Source organism: Neolamprologus multifasciatus, chromosome 20 (assembly GCF_963576455.1).
Source record: "Neolamprologus multifasciatus chromosome 20, fNeoMul1.2, whole genome shotgun sequence".
NCBI classification, from domain to species: Eukaryota; Metazoa; Chordata; class Actinopteri; order Cichliformes; family Cichlidae; genus Neolamprologus; species Neolamprologus multifasciatus.
The window spans coordinates 27,875,644-27,895,892 of NC_140458.1; the positions used below are offsets into that span (position 1 = coordinate 27,875,644).

Below are 20,249 nucleotides of genomic sequence, written 5' to 3' on the forward strand. Positions count from 1 at the left end.
TTTGTGCCTATTTAGATGTTAAAGTTCCGTAATGCAATCCCCCCCAGTGTTTTCCCACTGACATTTGCTTTGTTACTCCACTGATTCTGCATAACGCGCTTGAACTAGTCTGAGTTTAAGGTGCTGGTTTTTTGTTACATCTGAGCCACAAATCTGGTGGCTAGGAGACAGAAAGTGCACAGCAACACACTGGAGTAAGACTTCACCCTCCCTTCACTTTTCTTTCTTTTTATAAAGTCGTCTTAAACCTGTGTATGTGAATTTGTTGTGCCACTCAAAAGGTATCTTAGCAAACACAGTCCACACACACACACACACACACACACACACATACACACACACACACACACACACACACACACACACACACACACACACACACAGACAGTTGCTATGGCAACTCAGCAGCAGTATTAATGATGTCCTAGAGTGAGAGAAAACAAAAACCTTTTCCTGCCTGTCCTTTCATTTAACCTGACAGTAAATCAGAAACACGGCCATTAGGGCTTCGCAATTGGTTAGCTGGTTTGTAGTGTCACAAAGCCGCTATACGGTGTGTTGCCACATTAGCACATTAATGCCCGGCTCACCTGACTCATAACCTCGGCTTCTGGCTGTAAAACAGTTGTGCTGCCTGCGTCTGGAGGTAATGAGGTAGCTTTTGGTTTATTATGGCATCACTAAAGGGAAGCTACAGGCCGCCCTCTTTTTTTCTTCTCAACAATAGAAAATTTATATCGGATGATACTTGACACAACATTTTAAACAACAGCAGCTATTAGGCCAAGACGAACAGGTAATGCCGAACACAGTTTCTATAGTAACCCAGCGGTGGTAATAGAGCCCCGTGGCTTCAGCAGAGATGAAGGGAAGCGGGGAGGAAAGTAGAGTTTTCACATCAGGTATGTAGCAGTGAACGAAAGAAGATGAAAACCTTTCATGTTCAAGCTGTGATCAAATCTATCTGAATGCTGCTGTATGATAGGAGACGGCTGGGGCTCACATTTTGTCAAGTACGTGACAGCACAGCGACAGAATCTTTAAAATGTACTTGTAGTTTCTCTTAAATGAAGCGAAAGAAGCGCCGAAGAGCTGAATTGAAAAAGACAATTTTTCTAAATTGCATGTTGCAAAAAAAAGGTAGCCCCTCTTTCTCTCTCCGTCATTCATGCTGCCTTTGTGAATCTCTCTTTCTGGATTCCCGTCATCCGTGGCCTCTATACTGTTTCACTCTCCTTTTCTTTCCCCCCTTCACCCTCTTTCTTTTCAATAAAGTTTATATGGGCTCTCGCCGGGTGTTGAGCTCAAGAGCTGCCTATTTTCCAATTTTCAATTTTCCAGTTTTCTCTAAGTGCAGATGGAGGTTTAACTGGGCGTGCTTTCTAGGAGAACAGCAAGCATTTTCATTCAGAGGATAATTTATTCATAGCAGTCACAATCTCTCACTACACGTGCTGAAACATTTACTGCACAGAGGTCATCTTCAAAAGTAGTTGTAGTCACATACAGGTAATGCTGTACGTGACTCGATAGCCTCTAACGGATGATAAGAAGGGAGCACAAAAAACTAGAACCGTCACATTGTTCATTTTGTCCTTTCTCCCACCTCCAACAATCCTTTTCTTCACTCTATTTTTCCATCTCATCGCAACTTTCCACCTCCCTACCTCTGTGCCTTCTGCCTGTGACTTCTCATCTCTCTTATTCTCTCTTTTTTCTCCTCTTTTCACTCACTCACGCACAAATTCTCTTCTTGAATCTTTCTTTATCTCCCCCAACAATTCATGCATTCTTTCTATGCTGCACTGCATGTACTTGTACCTTGTTTGCCTGACGGTTGTGTCATATGTTATTTTTTCCTTTCTTTTCTCCCCAGAGCAATATATTACACTGCAGTACTTTATTAGGTCTGACTGCAAGGGATCCTCCCTGTCTCTCTCTTTCTCTCTTTTCCACTGATATTTCTCTTTGTTCAGCCCTTCTTGCAAGGCTGTGCAGTCCAGACTAATCTCTAAGAGGCTTCCATCCATAGTCACCAATTCTCCGTAAAAAAGCAATGACATGGGAGCACTGACAGTGGTGAAGCTTGTTCTAATTGGGGTCAGGACTTAGCTTGGATTTTTTTTATCACAGTTGTGCTCAAAGCAGCCAGACAAACGGCGTGACGATGGAGCGTACTTCTCATCTGCTCAACCAGAACCAGATTCTCGTGTTCTGACCTTTAATTCCTCGTTTTTCTCCCACTGTTAAACTTTATTGTCTGAATTGTCTCCCTGTGTGCCTTCGCCGTCTCTTATTTCCTCTATCTTTTGTCTTTCCTCCACAATTTTGTGTTTAATATCATTATGCAGTTAAATTTAAAATTGTGTTTCATTATTTATCTTTAAAAAAACAACAACATAAAAAACAAAAACAGCGCTACCAGCACAGGGACACCTTTATAGATTTGATTTATGCTGTTATAAAGACATGCAGGTTTTCACACAGTCAGCTTGGCTAAAACTAAACGTGATCCTGCCTGTTTACTATGTTTAATGTAAAGTCTTCAATACTGTAAAACCTTAAATTAGTTTCCTTTATATAACTTAGGTGTAAGGTGTAGGTGTATCAGTATCACTATAATAGTAATTTTGTAGGAATGGGCTATAAATGTTTTTTTTTTAAATATAGAGAATATAAATTATTTATTTACAGGAGATCATACAAACAATGTACTTCAGATGCAATGTGCACCTCACAAAAAAGGAAAGAAAAATAAGAAAATATTAAAATGTTTGTCATAACCCAACCACACGCCAAAAATACAACAATGCAAAATGTGTTTATTCAAATAATCATTCATTAATAAAAAAATATGTTTGGTGCAAACTGAATGGATACCAATCAAATTCCCTTAATGTTTCAATGTTTCACATTGTACTTGTGCAAAAAAAAAAAAATTTACTTCAAATCTTGGGCATACCCAGGACATGCTGGAGTGATTTCATCCCCTGGCTGGCCTGGGAAAGCCTCTGTGTTCCCCTGGATAAGTGGAAGAAAATGGATGGATGGATGCATTTTGGGCAAAACATTTTTGAGTGCAGTCTCAGCAGGCTTCAAGTAGTATTCCAGTCATATGCAAACCAACATAATCTGTTCCCTGAAAGTCTCAGAACTACTCCGGTATAACAGACGTCATCAGAGGATTCAGTGTTGTTAGCAGAAAACACCATAGCTGATTGTCCTCTGTCCACAAGTCAACTTTTATTTGAGTCTTTAACCAGTGTTTAAGCAGCTGTCTGCCTCCGTGTGGGACCAAAGAACTTAAATATATATATTTTGTCACCGTTCACAGTCTCAGACTGATAATATTTAACATTTTTTAACAGTTGTTATTAACTATGAAGCTCGTCTGTCCTTGAAGACAGTGCAGCGAAGCACCTCCTAAGAAGCCATGATACTTTTTTTTCTGTTTTTATTTCTGCTTTTATTAATTCTTTATCCTTCTGCTGGTGCCAGAATGTCCTGCGAGGCTGCAGTGTGCTGTTGGGTCCGAGCACCTCTGGGCTTTGGCGTGCTCTCGCTCAGAGTCAGAACCACATCCCAGGCGGCGGTCCGGGAGCGCTGACGGAGCTACTGGAGCAGTACGCCAAGAATCTGGCTCAGAACATGAAACTCACCTACCTCAACCCGGTGGCGCTGGTTGCTCCCAACATTGGTGAGTTTGGACTGCAGATGCAGACATGCAGACACAATACAATAATTAATCACTGATCACACCCCCAAATTAAACGAGACAGTAATGAAATCTCAATCTTTGCAAATGATATGCTTCAGTTTTCTCACAATACTGTAAATCGCTGCTGTGAAATCAGCGATAATGAGTCATTGTAAAGCATGGGGATGAACAGCACTAATGCGAGTGATGATGATGGCACAGCCAGAATGTTGGCAGCACCACAGAGAGATGGATTTCACACTCCCACTCAGACAGCAGCTAATGCTTTCAGCACATCCACAACCCCCCCGAAGCGCCGCAGCACTGGCCAACATACATCATCTACATATACAGATGCCAGACAGACACATGCATCTCACACAAAAAACACATACACGCTGGCGTTTAACATCACTGGACATGCAAAGCTCCTAAGAGTCAAGGTTATTAAAGTTTCATTTAGTTTCTGCCATCTCTTCACTTGTGCTTTTTGCTCTTATCCACATTTTTCTGTCACTTTCACAGTGTCAAAAAATGCTGTTAGATAATCTGCACCGCTTACAAGACGAGGTGTTGAAGTGGCAACAGCAGCAGCAGCTTTGGCAGGGATCAAGCCAGTGACAATGAATTTCACACTCGGTTAATGCTCTTAACTGCACACGCCGATTGAATTCCTTCAAAATACTTTACACCCAAAAACTCATCAAAGTATCCAGCTGCTGAATTTTGCCTCAGCAGCTTCTTCTTGTGTACCTTTGGCCACACAGTCAGTAATCTCCTCATGACGTACCTTTGTTGGCTAATATTGACTTACCACTTGAACTTCTATATGTTTGTGAATCTTTTTGTTAGTTATACCTGCGTTTGCTCTTGGATTCTTTCAAAATCGAGTTATTTAACTCTGAATCGAAGCCAAGGCGACAAGCAAAGAGCAGCAGTGAAGGCAATACTAATGAGAAACATGACTGACGCAAGTTTTTTCACTCCAGCAAACACACAAACACGTGGCTGATGCTCCAAGCTAAACGGGTAAAAATGAATAACATGGGAGAGGATGTGGACGAACTTGATGGGTTGTCAGCCTTCGGTTAATTTTGATTTTTGCTGCTTTTGTTGATGATGCTGGCAGTAAAACCCCATATTTGCAATTTCTTACATTTTATTTAACAAATAAACCACTTTACATGAATATTATCGGATAAACTCTCATGCCTCTCACACCAACAGATTGATTGCTATTTGCTGGATCAAATGTTTCGTCGTTATTGAACGCTCCATGCTGACGTACTTCCACTCTGTGTGCGTGTTTGGGAATTTTTATATTCTCTTGCTACCTAATGATTCACTAATCCATAGGAGAAATAATATTTTTAATGACACAGCTAAAAATGACAATTGTTCTATGACTGAATCAAAGAGGAAAAGCTAAACTTAAATAAAACAGACAAATCAAGTAGCTGTATGAGCTGTCTCGTATTACTTTTAATGACTCAAGGTCACACGGGTCTGACACGCAAGCTGCTTCGACGCTTAATGGCACAGAAGAAGATAAGAGTGCTGGTTGGGGCTGCACGATTATGGCTAAAACGATGATCACAGTCCTTTTGTCCAATATTGCAGTGAATAAACAGAACACTGGTTCAGCATCTTCACATCTCTACAAATCTCTGCACAGAAACAAAATTTTTCCTCCTCATTTCCTTAAATTCAGTGCAGCTCTTTGAAGAAATTTTTTTTAAACTGTACCAAAACACAAAATTAAATCAAGAGGTCATATTCCTTTTAATCTCTTCAAACTACCATTTGCAGACAAATATGTGTTTGTACATATACATCATTCATTGTACCTACATGATGGATGTGAATAAAACTCATATTGCGTTTATAAAATAAATAGGAAAATACCATATCGTTTGTCCAGTGTGTCGACAATGTTATTGAAGCCTTCGTTACTCTAACTGTCTTCGGCCGTGTTGGTGATTTCAGTTGGTCAGTGTGAGCTGGATGGATACATAGACTGCTTTTATGGATGTATGAGCTGATGTTGAATGAGCCGTGTCAGCAAGCATTGCCTTGTTTTCTTTGTCCTGCATTCATCATGCTGCAGTTTGCGGTGTTTTTCCAGGGGGTTGAATGTTGATTTGAATTTGAAGTGAAATTTGAATTTCAACGTAGTGTTACTCATGGGTGCATGGAACAGCTGTGATTGGCACATACAGACACACGGTCAGGCACTAATTTAGGGGACGCTTGATTTGCTTTTGCTTTGTATTTTAATTGGCAAAGCAGTGTTAGATGGTCATATATGTCCAAAGTTTGAGATAATGAGGTCAGCATATGTAAAAGTAACCCATCAAGTTTCTGATTCCTCTAATTGCTTGGATTCAGTTTTTTTTCCTACTTTTTTTCCTAGTCAGTTAGCTTAATGTTGGAGAATATTCTTGATATAGTTTGTGTACTAAGAGAAACATCATGGGTAGTATTGTTAAGAGACAGTTTATCCCATAATGATTTCAGGGTTATTTTCAGGTAATGACCCAGTGTGGGGGTTCTTTCATTCTTCTTCTTCTTGATGGATGTATTTTTTTTCATCACAGTGAAATATGAGCAGTTATAAATGGAGGCTGTAAGCCAGACTGCCCATAACTGTCTTTGTTACGTGTTGATGACCAGGCTCTGGATGCTGTACTGGGGTCAGCATGCACTCAGGTTTATCACCAGTTTGGGTTCTGGGCTAGCTTTGTGTTAGCATGCTATTTGTGCAGATGCTTGCAAAAAGCTAAAGTTTTGTAGGCAGTGTAATGCAGTTGTTTCTCTCTTAGATGCAAGTAAAAGTAATTTCCATATCTCTGCTGTTAATCACTTTACTGTTTTCCTCCTGCACACAAACTGAAAGGAGCTCATTTTAACGCAAGTGGACAGGATGAAAAAAATGTGTTTGTTTGAGGAGTTTTTCCTTCTGTCCATTTGTCCACAGCAATGCATTACATTACTGTGTTACTGAAAAATGTAATACAATTACAGTAACATGTTTCTTTGTGACATGCGACACCCAAAATATGGTGAAATAGGGACCAGTGACATTGGTTTGCTGTGATTGTGACACTTTGTCTTATAAAGGTTACTACAATGAGCATAGCTTAAAATCAGGATAAGGACTATCTTTCCACTTTTTAACATACTTTTAAAATCAGAAAGCGAATGCATCACTGCTGCTATCTAAAGTGTAAGATACATGTTATTTTAACCAGTCATATTATGCTAATGTAACAACATAATTACCCAACATCTGTGGGAATTTCATCCAAAAATGTGTTTTTATGTGTCTGTTGCTGCATGTTTCTTCATCAGTTATGAACCTGGACCGCATGGAGAACCACACCCACGTGCGGAGGCGTTTCCCACGCTACCACACCACCCCGTTTCGTGGTCAGGCTTTTTGGGATCCCTATACTCATGTGATACTGCCCCCTGCTGCCCTGGTGCCACAACGGCAGCGGCTGCATAACTGGAAGGAGAAGGAGAGGACAGAAAAAGAACGTAAGAACAGACACACACACTGAATAAAAACCTTCAGAGTGTTTCGGGCTGAACCCAAGAAACATATTCTGACTCAAATTTTTCAGTTTCAGCCTCAGATCCTCAAAACACCGCTTCGGCGCCTGTCAGTATCTCGGCCAATCAGACAGGAGAATACACTGCGGCAAAACATACTGCTGCGTTGCCTGAGCCGCCCATAACCATCGTGATCCTGCTCATTTACCGAAGTCTGGGTGCTGCCCTTCCTCCCAAGTACCACACAGACAGACGAGGAGTGAGGTGGGAATCTGAAACACACAGAACACTAAAGAAAATCTCATTACTGCAACTCCAAAAACTTCTCATGATTTATGCCCGTATGTCTTTGATTTGGTGCTAATCAGTCTGCAAAAATTGCTTTTAAATAACGTGAGCATCACATCATTAAATATGGATCATTATCTTTCAATTCTAGCATCAACATGCCGGGATTTTACATATATATGTGTATAAAAAAGATCCAATGACGATAATTCATGCTATTGATCATTTAGTCTCCAAAAGTGGGAACAAAAGGTTGAAAAAGATCCATCACTGAAGCCCAAACCCACATCTTCAGGTTGCTTGTTTGTATGCGCAACCATGAAAGACACATATGAAACACGCAACACGGTATCAGATCTTTGCAAGTAGGACATGTTTGGCATCTTTGCTCATAAATGATTAAAAGAAGTTGTGGCTAATTGAATTCATAGTCATATGAGGAACACTGGTAGGTCAGCAGAGTATCTGCATCAGGACTAATTCCAGCAATCTTTTCTCTGTTTTAATCATCCTACCTTTACTTTGTTTTCTCTCTTCTTCCCTTCTGCTGTCCCCCACTTCTCCTCTGGGCCTAATTACCGAGTAACAAGCTGTCCACTTCTCAGTTGGTATCAATAATAAGTCTTTTGTGTCTTATCTGGTTTACAAAACACACTCTTCTTTTTTTTCGGTTTGTCTCTTTTTTTTGGTTACTGTGTCTCTGCCTTTTTTAGCATCCTAACCAGGATATCAAACTCTGCTTTCTGTCTGATCTGGAGGATGTGTTGTAACTTCTGTACTGTCTCTCCTTCAGGCTTCCCAGACATCCAGTAATGAACTCCCCGGTGGTCACTATCTCTGTCTACAACAACCAGACGTTTGTGGGCGGACATTTAGAGCAACCCATCTTACTGGAGTTCAAGCTGCTAGAGACGGCCAATCGCAGCAAGCCTCTGTGTGTACAATGGAACCACAGCAGCCCGTGAGTACATAACATGCGATGTTTCGCACTGTATTGATACTGTCGATACTGAAGTCCAGGGTATTGCGGTATGTCACTGCGTGATTAAAAGATACACTACTGTGTAGAGTTTGGAAATATCAAACTGTCATTTTTGAAATTTGCTAAATGCAAATATCTTAAACTTCAGATTTGAAGTTAATATGATGACTTTGGGTTTTGTCTTGTTGGCTTTAAAATATAAAATATATCTTTATTCAGACTTTCTTGCACTGCTGTTGAGGCAGCTGTTAAGTGTCCACTGTTGTAAGTTAGGATGCACAAGAACAAGAACTAGAAATGGTCTGACAAACACAGTGGGCTGAATCCAAAGAAACCCAGAAAATAAGTAAATAAGTAAAAACTTGTGCAGCAGGCTGGTCCATTGTGACAAAATTTCATTGCAGGAACTTAAAATAATATTCAGTAGTTTGTTTGACCCCCATGTGCTTTGATGAGGGGGGCTGACAATGTTGGGGCATTTTGTAGCTCTGGCAGTTCTCATTCTATTCATTCTATACGTCCTTGCACAAAGGAGCAGTTACTATCAGCAGGAGTCCTGCTGATAGTAACTAGTAACTATAGTAACTCCTGGAATCTCCTCCATGTTCTTGAGACTGTGCTGGAAACACAGCAAACTTTCAATGGCAATCGCACGTATTGATGAGCCATCCTAGTTGGACTACTTGTGCAACCTCTGTAGGCTCAAGGTATCGCCTCATCCTACCACTAGTGACATTGACTCAAGTCAAATGCAAAAAAAACAAAAATTAAGAAAGAATCAGAAAATATACCAATATCCTAAAAGTTGAATTAGCCTGATCATATACACTGATTAAAAAGTCTTTAATTTTTTTTAGCAGCACATATAATGAAGCCACACCTACTATCTTTACCACAGTAAAAACTACCATACTAAACCATTATAAAATTTGATTTGATTTGATTTGATATACCTTTATTAGTCCCACAAGGGGAAATTTCATAAGGCTGCCAACCTATTGCACGCAATGGCGGCGCCATCTTACCCTCCGACCATACATACATTACACAAAACATCACATGGGGAAGGCAGGTCAGAGAGGTATAACAATGGAAAATGCACCACATGAGAAAAGATAAGGAGAAAAAAATAACTCCCCCCAGACTGAGCTCCAACAGGGAGATCAGTTTGAGAACAGAAAAAAACACCTCTGCACATAGCACATGAAAAAACTCTTAATACACCAAAGAAACACATGAGAAGCAACAGGGGTGGGTAAAGGGTGCAGCATCGGAAGGGAATAAGTGTCAAAGGCATTTGGAAAGGGAGGGGGGATGAGTGTGTGCATATCATGTATATGTATGTGTGTGCGTGTCCAGAGTTCAGCTGAGACAGTGTCCTTCGCCCTGCTAGGCTAAGTAAACAGTCTTCCAGCCAACCCAGGTGGCCTTGCATGGAATGGGAAGGAACAGTCTAAAAACAGTCGTTATCAGGGTGTTTTGTTCAGCTCCGGCCTTGAGACCGCAGCTGGCGCCAAAGGGGTATCCGCATAAGTGATGGTGGTTTTTACTTTAGTGCGAACAGCTCAAATGAATTTCAAAGCAGTTCTACAGTCCAACACTGGTCTCTCAATCTCCCGTTGGAGAGCCGCGAGCTTCGCCATACTTGCGTTCTGTGATGTTGTCATTTCATGTGCTCAAGGAGCCGATTCTGAGAACTCACGGCAGTGTGCCTCCCCAAGATGTCATCCAATTTGCGCCCAGAGATGTTATTCCGAGCTAGCCCTTCCGAGATGTATCCAGTCTGCAGTCAGAGATCTTATTCTGAGTATTCACAGCAGCCGTAGCCTCTCCAAGATCTTATCCGTGCTGCACTCAATGAGCCCATTTTGAGAAACTCACGCCTCTTCCCATTATTTCTATCCCAGCGGGCAGCCTTGTGGGGGTTTGAACAGCCGGTTCCGCTTTCTTAATTCTTCGATAAGTCAGGGCCAAGTCAGCTCCGATCCGCCAGAACCCTGTTACCATGGTTCCGAATAGGTAGATATCTTCAGCACTCAGGCTCACCCAAGCCCAAACGTCTCGTTGAGAAAGGGGTGTCAATTGCATTTAGGGACCAGTTGATCCAATCCATAATTCCTCTTTTAGGTTTTAGAGAACAGACTGTGTGAGAGTGTTCCAGGGAAAAGTAATACAAAAAACACGAGACTAGACAAGGACATAAGAGGCTAAGCAGGGAAGCTAAGGGAGAGGAGGAGGAGGAGAGGAGAAAAGTAAAAGTAGACGGGAGTGTCTGATCTGCTTTTAAAATACACTTTAGCCAAAGGATTATTTCAAATGCTCACTGAACACCTTCTGATGTACACATATTTGACACAGAAGTCTAATTAGCAACTCAATGCGTTTAGGTATTTAGACGTGGTCAAGATGACCTGCTGAAGTTTAAACTGAGCATTAGACTAGTGAAGAAAGATGATTTAAGTGATTTTGAACCTGGTGTGGTCTTTGGTGCCACATGTCCTGGTATGAATAATTCAAACTGTTACCTACACAACAGGATGAACTAGGATTTTAATAGAAGATTAGAGTTAGCAGCAGTTCTTTGGGTGAAAATGCCTTGAGGTCAGAGGAGAATGGCCAGACTGCTTTGAGCTGACTGGAAGGCAAAGGTATCTGAAATATCCATTCACTGAAAGAAAGGTACACAAAAGAGCATCTCTGAATGCACAGTATGCCCATCTTGAAGCAGATCTATTTAACCTTTATTTATACAGGTAATCCCATTGAGACTCAATGTCTCATTTAGAAGAGAGGCCGGTTTCAGACAAACAATAAACGATGGCCTGCGGCGGCAGATGACCACACCCAGTGGGTGCCACTCCTGTTAGCTAAGAACAGGATATTGAAAGGATAGACCCATCTTATAGCCTTGGATCAATGTTTCAGGCTGCTGCTGCTGGTGTAATGGTGTGGGATATAGTCTTTGCACATTTTGGCCCCTTAGTACCAGCTGAGGATCATTTAAACATCACAACTTTCTTTCAGTACTGTTGCTCACCACATCCATCCCTTTATGACAACAGTATATCCATCTTCTGATAGCTGCATCCAGCGGGATAAAATGGTTTTGGGATGCGTTGTAACAGGAGATGTGCAGCTGAAAATTCTGCAGCAGCTATGTCAATATGTATGGAAATATTTTTATGTCATATAAAAATGCGTGAGCAAAAACTAATCAGAGCAAATGATTTAATTTCACAAGAGCAATTAAATTCCTCGCGTGTAATCTCTGAGGAATGTTTCCAGCACCTTGTTGAATCTGTGCCACAAAGAATTACAGCAGTTCTGAAAACAAAACAGGGGTCCGACCTGGTACTAACAAGGTGTACCTAATAAAGTGTCCACCGAGTGTTGTTTTGAGAGCATGTGACTTCTATTAATTATGAAAAACTGACACATGGGCAGCAGCAGGACATCCTTCTTGAAATGTTGCTTATTATTCCGTCTCTGTCCCTGCAGGTATGAGATGGGAGGTTGCTGGACGGTGAGAGACTGTATGGTGGTGTACAGAAACACGTCTCATGTGCGCTGTCAGTGCCAGAGACTGGGCACCTTTGGCGTGCTGATGGACAGTTCGCAGAGAGAGGTTAGTGATCAGTCAGTCAAGCGCTACTTACTTTTAATCAAGATAAATCAAGATAAGTCTTAATCTTCTCTCGTTCCCTGACCCTTTCTGTAGTAATCAAGCATTTCCCTTAAGTGAACCTTTTACTTCACCATGCCTGCCACTTTGCCCCAACACATTTTTTTTTTCATTTAACAGTGTCAGCTGGTAATTGCCCAGTTTGAAGAAGGGGAAAAAATGTCTACAAATCCTGACTGACATTCAGGAGGCTGAAGAAAGGCCTTGTTACAGTTGTAGAAGATTTTCACAGCTTAATGTAAAACCCCTTACCCACCGCTCCCAAGCATACTAAGTTGAAGATGTGTCAGATCTCGAGAAAGGGAGCGTGTGGAATCAGAAACATCATTGTCTTGACGATTTCCATTTCTCCAAACTGGAAACAGTTATATAAGATTAAGTAATTCATCATCATTAGTCTGGTGGTATGGTGGGGTATCTTATTCTCACTCACTTGAGATGCTGCAGGGAAGCCCAGTTTGCCCAAATGGAATTCTGGTGGTGTCTGCTATGTTTGCTGGCAGCAGAGGCTTCCAGAGGAGGCAAATGCACGTGCTGAATTGATTTTATACTCTAGTTTCTCCTGACAGATAAGCTTGGTCTGCTAGCTAGCTTTTGTTTGTCGTCTGATTCCTCTGTTTTTTTTTCCTGACTGCTTCAAGAAAAATATATTTTTTAGATGTTTTTAATAAAGGGATTTAATCATGTACTTACCTTTCATTAGATTTCTTTTCTATAGATCGCATACTTGGTTGTCATATAAATATTGTCAGTTCACACTGATGGCAGACAGGAGAGTTCAGATAGAGATGTTGCATTTCAATGCAGTTGTAACGATTCATCTTGTTGGATTGAAGTTTCTTTTTTCAACAAGTTTTCTCCCTCCTCTTCCTTTCACCCCCCTCCTTTGCATCTCTCTGTGAGTAGCAGTTGGAGGGCGACCTGGAGACGCTGGCCCTGGTCACATACTCTTCTTTGTGCGTCTCCATGCTGGCGCTGCTCCTCACTGTCCTGGTGCTTTCCTGTCTCCGGGGCCTGAAGTCTAACACCAGGAGCATCCATTCAAACACAGCGGCAGCCATGTTTTTATCAGAGCTGGTGTTTTTGCTTGGGGTCAATCAGACTGAACAACAGGTATGTACTGGCGGGGGTGGGCTTTCTGCATCCATCTTTTTTCTGTTGCCTATAGCTTTAGTTCCTTTTTTCACACCACTGCACAGTCAGTCACCACTTTATCCAGTGTACAGTCATGGTAAAAACAGAGTCCAACTTCTGTCATATCTAGATAGATAACCTGTGATGAACAGAAAAGTTATTATTTATTTAACAATAACAGAGCCACGTTGCAAAAGCACTGTTAGAAGACATCATTTTCTGTCCTACTTTGTCAATCTTTCACGTTGTTGTGGAGGAGTTTACTACTCTTTACAGCATTGCTTCAGGTCGTTGAGGTTTGCAGGCATTTGTGTATGTACAGCTCTCCTAAAGTGGCACCACATTTCAGTCAAGGTGAAGTCTGGCCTTTGACTCAGACATTGCAATACTTGGATTCTTTTCTTTTTCAGGCGTTCTGCTGTAGTGCTTGGGATCATTATCCTGTTTGGGACAGGCTTTAGCTGTTGGACAGATGGCCTCAGATCTGACTCTAGAATACTTTGGTATACAGAGGTCAACTCAATGAGTGCGAGGTCCTGTGACTGCAAAACAAGCCCAGATACTCACCTCTCCACCACTGTGCTTGACAGTTGGTATGGGGTGTTTCTTCGAACATGGTGCTGTATACTATAGGCCAGGGGTGGGCAATTCCAGGCCCCGAGGGCCGGTGTCCTGCAGGTTTTAGATCTCACCTTGGGTCAACACACCTTAATTACATGATTAGTTTGTTACCAGGCCTCTGGAGAACTTCAGGAGCTAATTTAGCCATTTAAATCAGCTGTGTTGGTTCAAGGACACATCTAAAACCTGCAGGGACACCGGCCCTCGAGGCCTGGAGTTGCCCACCCCTGCTATAGGCCAACGTCTCCACTTTGGTCTCGTTTATTCAAAGGGCGTTGCAAAGTCTTGTGGTTTGTTCAGCTTTTCAAACCTGAGCTATGCTGCCATGTTATTTTTAGAGAGTAGAGAATTTCTTCTGGCAAGCCTTCCAAACATGTCATACTTGTTCATGATGCTTGTAGAGTCTGAGATGTAGCTCTTGGTTTTTGTTTTTGTTTTTTTGCGATTTCTCTGAGCATGCCCACTCCTGGGAAGATTGGCAACTATCTTGATTTTTTTTTTTACCAATCACAAAATAACAAAGGCTCATACTTTCTTTGTTTTTCCTCCAGTGTGTTACGGAAGCAGCCTTCCGTTGTGAGCATCCTCTTCACATAGGTCCATATCTTTGATAAAGACTGGGCTCACACTAAGTATTTTTTCTAAAAGTAGACTTGTTTGTATGTTTGTTTTGCCCATGGAGTATCGCACTGCATTGCAATAGTTCTTCTTGCATTGGACAGACAGAGATTCAACATCCATCTATTCTTACTGTATTTATTTTTCCCAATTGATTGGAAATGGCCTTCTAACCCTTGCCAGACTGTTGGGCAGCAAGAATCATTTCTCTAAAATTAAAATCTTTGGCACACAGTTGGATGCTCCAGACCAGACAAACTTCTGGTTTTATAGAGGTGCCTACACCTGCTGATGATCTATTAACCAAGTAATCAAGGAGCTGATTATTTCTACTGCATCTCAATGCATAAAACCTTAAAATCTTAAAGAGGTTGTACTTTGTTTTTGCCATGGCTGTGGTGTATATCTAATTTTTAGCGACATTTAGATTTACAAGTTCATTCATCTTCAAATAGTATCTGGCAGTGGCCATGTTTTTTCTTAAACTGTTGCCAAAAACAATATCATAAGATGTTCACTCTTTGCAGTTTTGATGTCGACAGCTCTTCTTGCCTCCGAGTATTTTGTTTTTCTTCCTCTTTCTTATCCTCTGCTTGGGTGCTTCCTGTCGCTCTTCGCTCTGTGCTTCACTACATCACACTATCCTCTTTCCTTTACGTTAAGTCCTCTATCTTTTTTCTCGTCCTCTGCCAATTTTTTTTGACCACTATATCTCTCAGTTTTATTGCATCACACGTTTCTAAATAAAGTGTGTTTAAAGAGCAGCGAGTCTTGTCGAGAGGGTACTCCAAATATGTGCTCACTCAGCATGAAATCCAATTAATTAATCTTTATCCCCCACATAGTCGGCAGTACTGCTCTTACAGTGTGACTGGTTACTTCTAGCTGAACAATATGTTCTCTAATTCATGTACTCCATGCTTGGGAGAGCATTTTAGCGCTTGCAGCGGTTGTGTGTTAGTTTTTATGCGCCTGTGCATATTTAGTCTTTCCATGCTTATGTGTATGGCTCGTAGTGTTTGCTTTTTGTGTGTGTGTGGGAGTGTGAGATTCATCAGCTGGCTGTATTACTGCCAAGGCGGCTGCTTTTTCTGTGTCATCTTTGGCTCTTCTTTGGAAATGAGCGTCTTTTAACCTCTGGGACTTAAATGTCTACTCTCCTTAATTTTCTTCTGAGTTGTATTCATTATAGATTTCATAAGCAAATGGGCCAGTTCATCCATTATCATCTATGATAATATGACAGTCATATTTTATATTAACTTCTTTGAGACAAACTTATTTTAATACATAAATGTTTGTCTAAATCATCATTTGTCAACCTACAATACTCGCATGGCCTTTTTGGGGGGTACTTTTCTGTGTTGAGTGCAGATTGCAGTCACATTTCAGAAAATCAGAGCTTGTAGAAACTCACATGTGCTCAGAAGATGGTTGCTCATTAAACTGAGGGTTCAGTGAACTTGAACAACTTTGCCAGAGGACATCAAAGCAAATCTGATGTCAGTCTTTGCAGTTTAAAGCAAATAGACTGCCTAAGCTTTTTGAAACTGTAATCTAAAAGACTATGCAACAGCTCCGCTCTCCTCTGTTTAAAGTACAGAGCATCAGTGGTGGACCTGCCAGTTCTGGTATTTTATGGCAAATACCAGTTGGGCTCCATGGCGCTAGGCAGTAAGAACTGATCCCATCAGAGGGCAGTGGGCCCTCCGGTCACCGCAATTAAGTCTGTTTCTGAGAGGTCATTCTGTAGAGCTCTGGCAGTGCTTATCCTGTTCCTCTTTACACAGAGGAGCAGATACTGGGGCTGCTGATGGGTTAAGGAAACTCAGTGGCCCTGTCCAGAGTTACCGCTAGCCTTCATGATCTCAAGACTGCGCTGGGAGACAAAGCAAACCTTCTGGCATTTATACTTATTGATCCATCCGCTTCCATCCTGGAGGAAAACTGACGCTATCAGTCATGGACATTATTTTAAGCAGTGTGGGATCATTTTGACAGAGAATGCAATAAAAGGCAGCCAACATCCAAAGATGAGCTTTGAATGTCTTCCACAAAGCCTGGAAAACTATTCCTGGAGACTACGTAAAGAAATTACAAGATGCCTAAGAATAAAGGTGATCAGACCAAATATTGACTTAAAAGCTTGTTAAAACTATACAAAATCTTTATTTGTCTCATGTACTATGTTTCGATTTATATTTGCACAGCAAATCACTGCATCTGCATCTACATTTGCACATTACTGCACCTTGTCTCGTCTTTGTGTATGTTAAGAACGCATTTGGCTACAAGGTCACGTACTGACACGCCTGTCAGGTTCCCACAGACATCTTATTTAGTTGTGCATTTTCAAGCTGTTTTCTGAGGCTGGTTTAGATTTTAAACAAACACCACTGCAGTTCTCTTAGACGAAGTTGACTTGCTTTTTCAAAGTGCTGTAATTCAGTGCCACTTGAGTTTGAATGGCATCGTCCTCATCTGGTCAAACAAATCAATTCAGACTAAAAGGCTGCAGAGTTCAAATAAACCACTTGAGCCATTCTTGAATGCAGCCTGAAGGTAATTTCACAGAAAGCCAAAATGTTAATGCTCTGCATTATTCATGGGGAAGCCAAGTATCGCTGCCAAACCAACCAGCAGCACCTAACTAAAGATGGCTTTGAAGTTTATCTCCTGCCTTTACTGGGATTCATTCCTGATGATATGCAATCTAGACGAATGACCTCAGAAATGAGTCCTGCGGCAGATTACGTCATCCTTTTATTTATACAGTGTCCAAGTTATTGTCAGTAAAGCAACATTTTCTATGTGAAAATGAGGCATAGATTAACCATCACCTGACACACCAGATGGTTTGTTTAACAGAACCATCTGAAAAGTCGTCCTTGGAAACTGTTTGGAAAAGGGTAGGCACGCACTTGGCAGGATTTGCCATCTGTCTATTACTGTCGATCATTGGCAGCCAATCAAAAGATTTGTTTTTGAACAAATAATCAGTTCCCTCTGTTGTCACCATCAGCTTTCATAAAACACATCCAGACATACCAGTAGATCCTCACAGGACGCTTACTGTGACTGTGGATTGGAAGTAAGGTCATAGCTTGAACCCAAGCATAGTTGCCTCACACCTCGATTTATATCTCTCCGTTATTGCTCAAAAATGCAAGGTGTATTTTTTTCGGTTGAGCTAATTGTTCCCCTTAAACAACGAATTTGCATTATTTTTGTTTTCTTGATGCTTTTATTGTCGTAAATACATCATGTTTAAAAATAGCTGTTAAACTTCTACAATCACAATTAATATAAAGGCGACATTACCTGTTTGGGCATTATTTACCTTCCTCTGCAGATGGTGCAAATTTTCGTAATCGGAATCATAATTAAAAGACTCTTGGGTGTTATTGGTAAAATTCAGCTCTTACAACATCATTTACATTCTTTATTTTTTATGCTTTTCCTGGACAAATTGTAACATGCTGCCGTTATCGCTGTTCATTAGATGCATTAGTAATGTAATCATGAACGGCTGTTATTTCATTGCTGACACCTGCTTTGCTGTAATAAAGACTCGTTGGTTGGTTGCCAAGACATCTGTATTTCAGCTGTCGCACAATCCTTGAAAGGATTATGTTTTTTTATCTTTTCACTGCTAACGCATCTTTCCTGCCTTTCCCCCTTAGCCTACCCCTTTCATTCCTCTCTCTCTCGCCTCTTAATCGTTTTTTGCCACTTTCCTTCTGCTAACTATAATTTCCTGCTCCTCCCCTTTTCCTTTTTTTAATCACTCTTTTTAAAAAAAAACCTCTCCCCTCAGTTCCTGTGTACGGTCGTCGCCATCCTGTTGCATTACTTCTTCATGTCCACGTTCGCCTGGATGTTCGTGGAAGGTCTTCATATCTACCGAATGCAAACAGAGCAACGCAACATCAACTATGGAGCCATGAGATTCTATTACGCCATTGGCTGGGGCGTTCCCGCCATTATCACAGGTAACACAGTCATGTAGACATGCAGGCACGCAGTCCTCGATATGGCCTAGGAACATGTTTGTGCAGCCATGTAAAAGCAGACAGTCACAACCCTGTTCTTGCCACAGCTGCACAATAATGATTTTCTTATATGAGCACAGGCACACACACACACACATACATGCATAGTGAGTCTGGCTGTGTAGATAAGGTGTCCTATTGACATTTGGATTAAACAGGTTTCAGTGGTATTTTATAACAGAGACAGTAAAGCAGAGATACTAATGCAAGCAATTTCTGCCATGACACAGTTTAAGCAAGTCACATCTTTCTACTTTCTTCTCTATCCCCTTCACACACACGCACAAACACACACACACAAACACACACGCCAAGATTGGTAGTTTGCATCCAGGCTCATAACATACTGTCAGCTTCCCTTTATCTGTTGCTGTTTGTGTCACTGTCTGTCTCTCAAATCTACACACACACACACACACACACACACACACACACACACACACACACACACACACACACACACACACACACACAAGAATGGATGTGTCTCCCACCATCATAAACACACTTTAGCACATGTCTCTTCCCTCGGGCTGTGAGGTGTGTTTATCTGTCTTTGTTGAGGCTTCTTCTGTCTTTTCTTTTGCAATTTATTTCTAAATATTCTTTATAGCCACGCCTGTCAAAACATCGACAGTTTCATCCAAACAAGGATACATGACTGATAAAGATATCACAGTTCAAGTCACAAATTTCCTACTAACCACATCTGGTGCTTATATGGAGCACTGGTGCCTCAGGTTCTACACTGAATCTGTGCTGTAAGTGCATGCGCACACGAAAGAAACTTCAGGTGAAACCGTTTTTGTGTATCCCCGCTCAACATAAAGAAAAAGACAAGTCAGACTATCACGTATCCCTCCTGCTGCCACATACTGCCGTTATCATGCAGATCACCTATGATGCACTCCAGACCTGACCATGAGCACCGTTAGCTTACAGCCTGATCTTCTCCTGACTCTGACAGTCAGTGAATTTTTGTTTGTGAACTTGATTCACATGATTCAACCAGAAGCTGAAAATCAGGGGGTGAAACATTTCTGCTCTGATTTGGAATAATGTGTCATATAGGTCATACGAAGTTAAATTAAAAAGAGAAATGATGGTTTGTGTCTTTGCCGTTTAATCGTAGCAGCTTAGTGCTCAAAGTTCAGCAGAATTTAACATTTAAAATCTAAAGATCCAAAGATGTAATCAAATATTTAGAGAGTGCTTTCAGGAGCTAATTTTCTCTAAGTCCTTGATTTATAAATCTAAAAATATTCATTTAATAAAAGCTAAAAACATACCTAACATTCATAGAAGTGTTGTGGTGTTCCAATAATGGCCTGCAGTCACTGCCTATACTGTTTCCCTATCTTTGAGGCTGCTGTCTCTCTGTGAGTGACAGCAGAAGACATCACAGAGCTGATCTGTCTAATCTCACCGCACATCTGTTTGCTTTAGGCCTGGCGGTAGGTTTGGACCCAGAGGGTTATGGAAACCCAGACTTCTGTTGGATATCCATCTATGACAAACTAATCTGGAGCTTCGCTGGTCCCATCGGCATCGTCATACTGGTAAACATCTCTCTGTTTGTCTGACACATGGCAGTGAACTCTACGTGCACACAGACTTAAA

The 20,249-nt window shown here is 41.2% G+C and overlaps 1 protein-coding gene across 1 annotated transcript in view; it reads left to right on the forward strand.

The window, feature by feature from the left end:
• The window catches only part of celsr3 (cadherin, EGF LAG seven-pass G-type receptor 3), a 119,831-nt gene that overhangs the window by 86,973 nt on the left and 12,609 nt on the right, over nucleotides 1-20,249 (forward strand). The window contains 8 exon segments of the mRNA XM_085144974.1: nucleotides 3,499-3,697; nucleotides 7,049-7,237; nucleotides 7,330-7,516; nucleotides 8,334-8,501; nucleotides 12,021-12,147; nucleotides 13,111-13,317; nucleotides 18,395-18,569; nucleotides 20,076-20,188. Coding sequence (XP_085001100.1) covers nucleotides 3,499-3,697; nucleotides 7,049-7,237; nucleotides 7,330-7,516; nucleotides 8,334-8,501; nucleotides 12,021-12,147; nucleotides 13,111-13,317; nucleotides 18,395-18,569; nucleotides 20,076-20,188 — 1,365 coding nt within the window.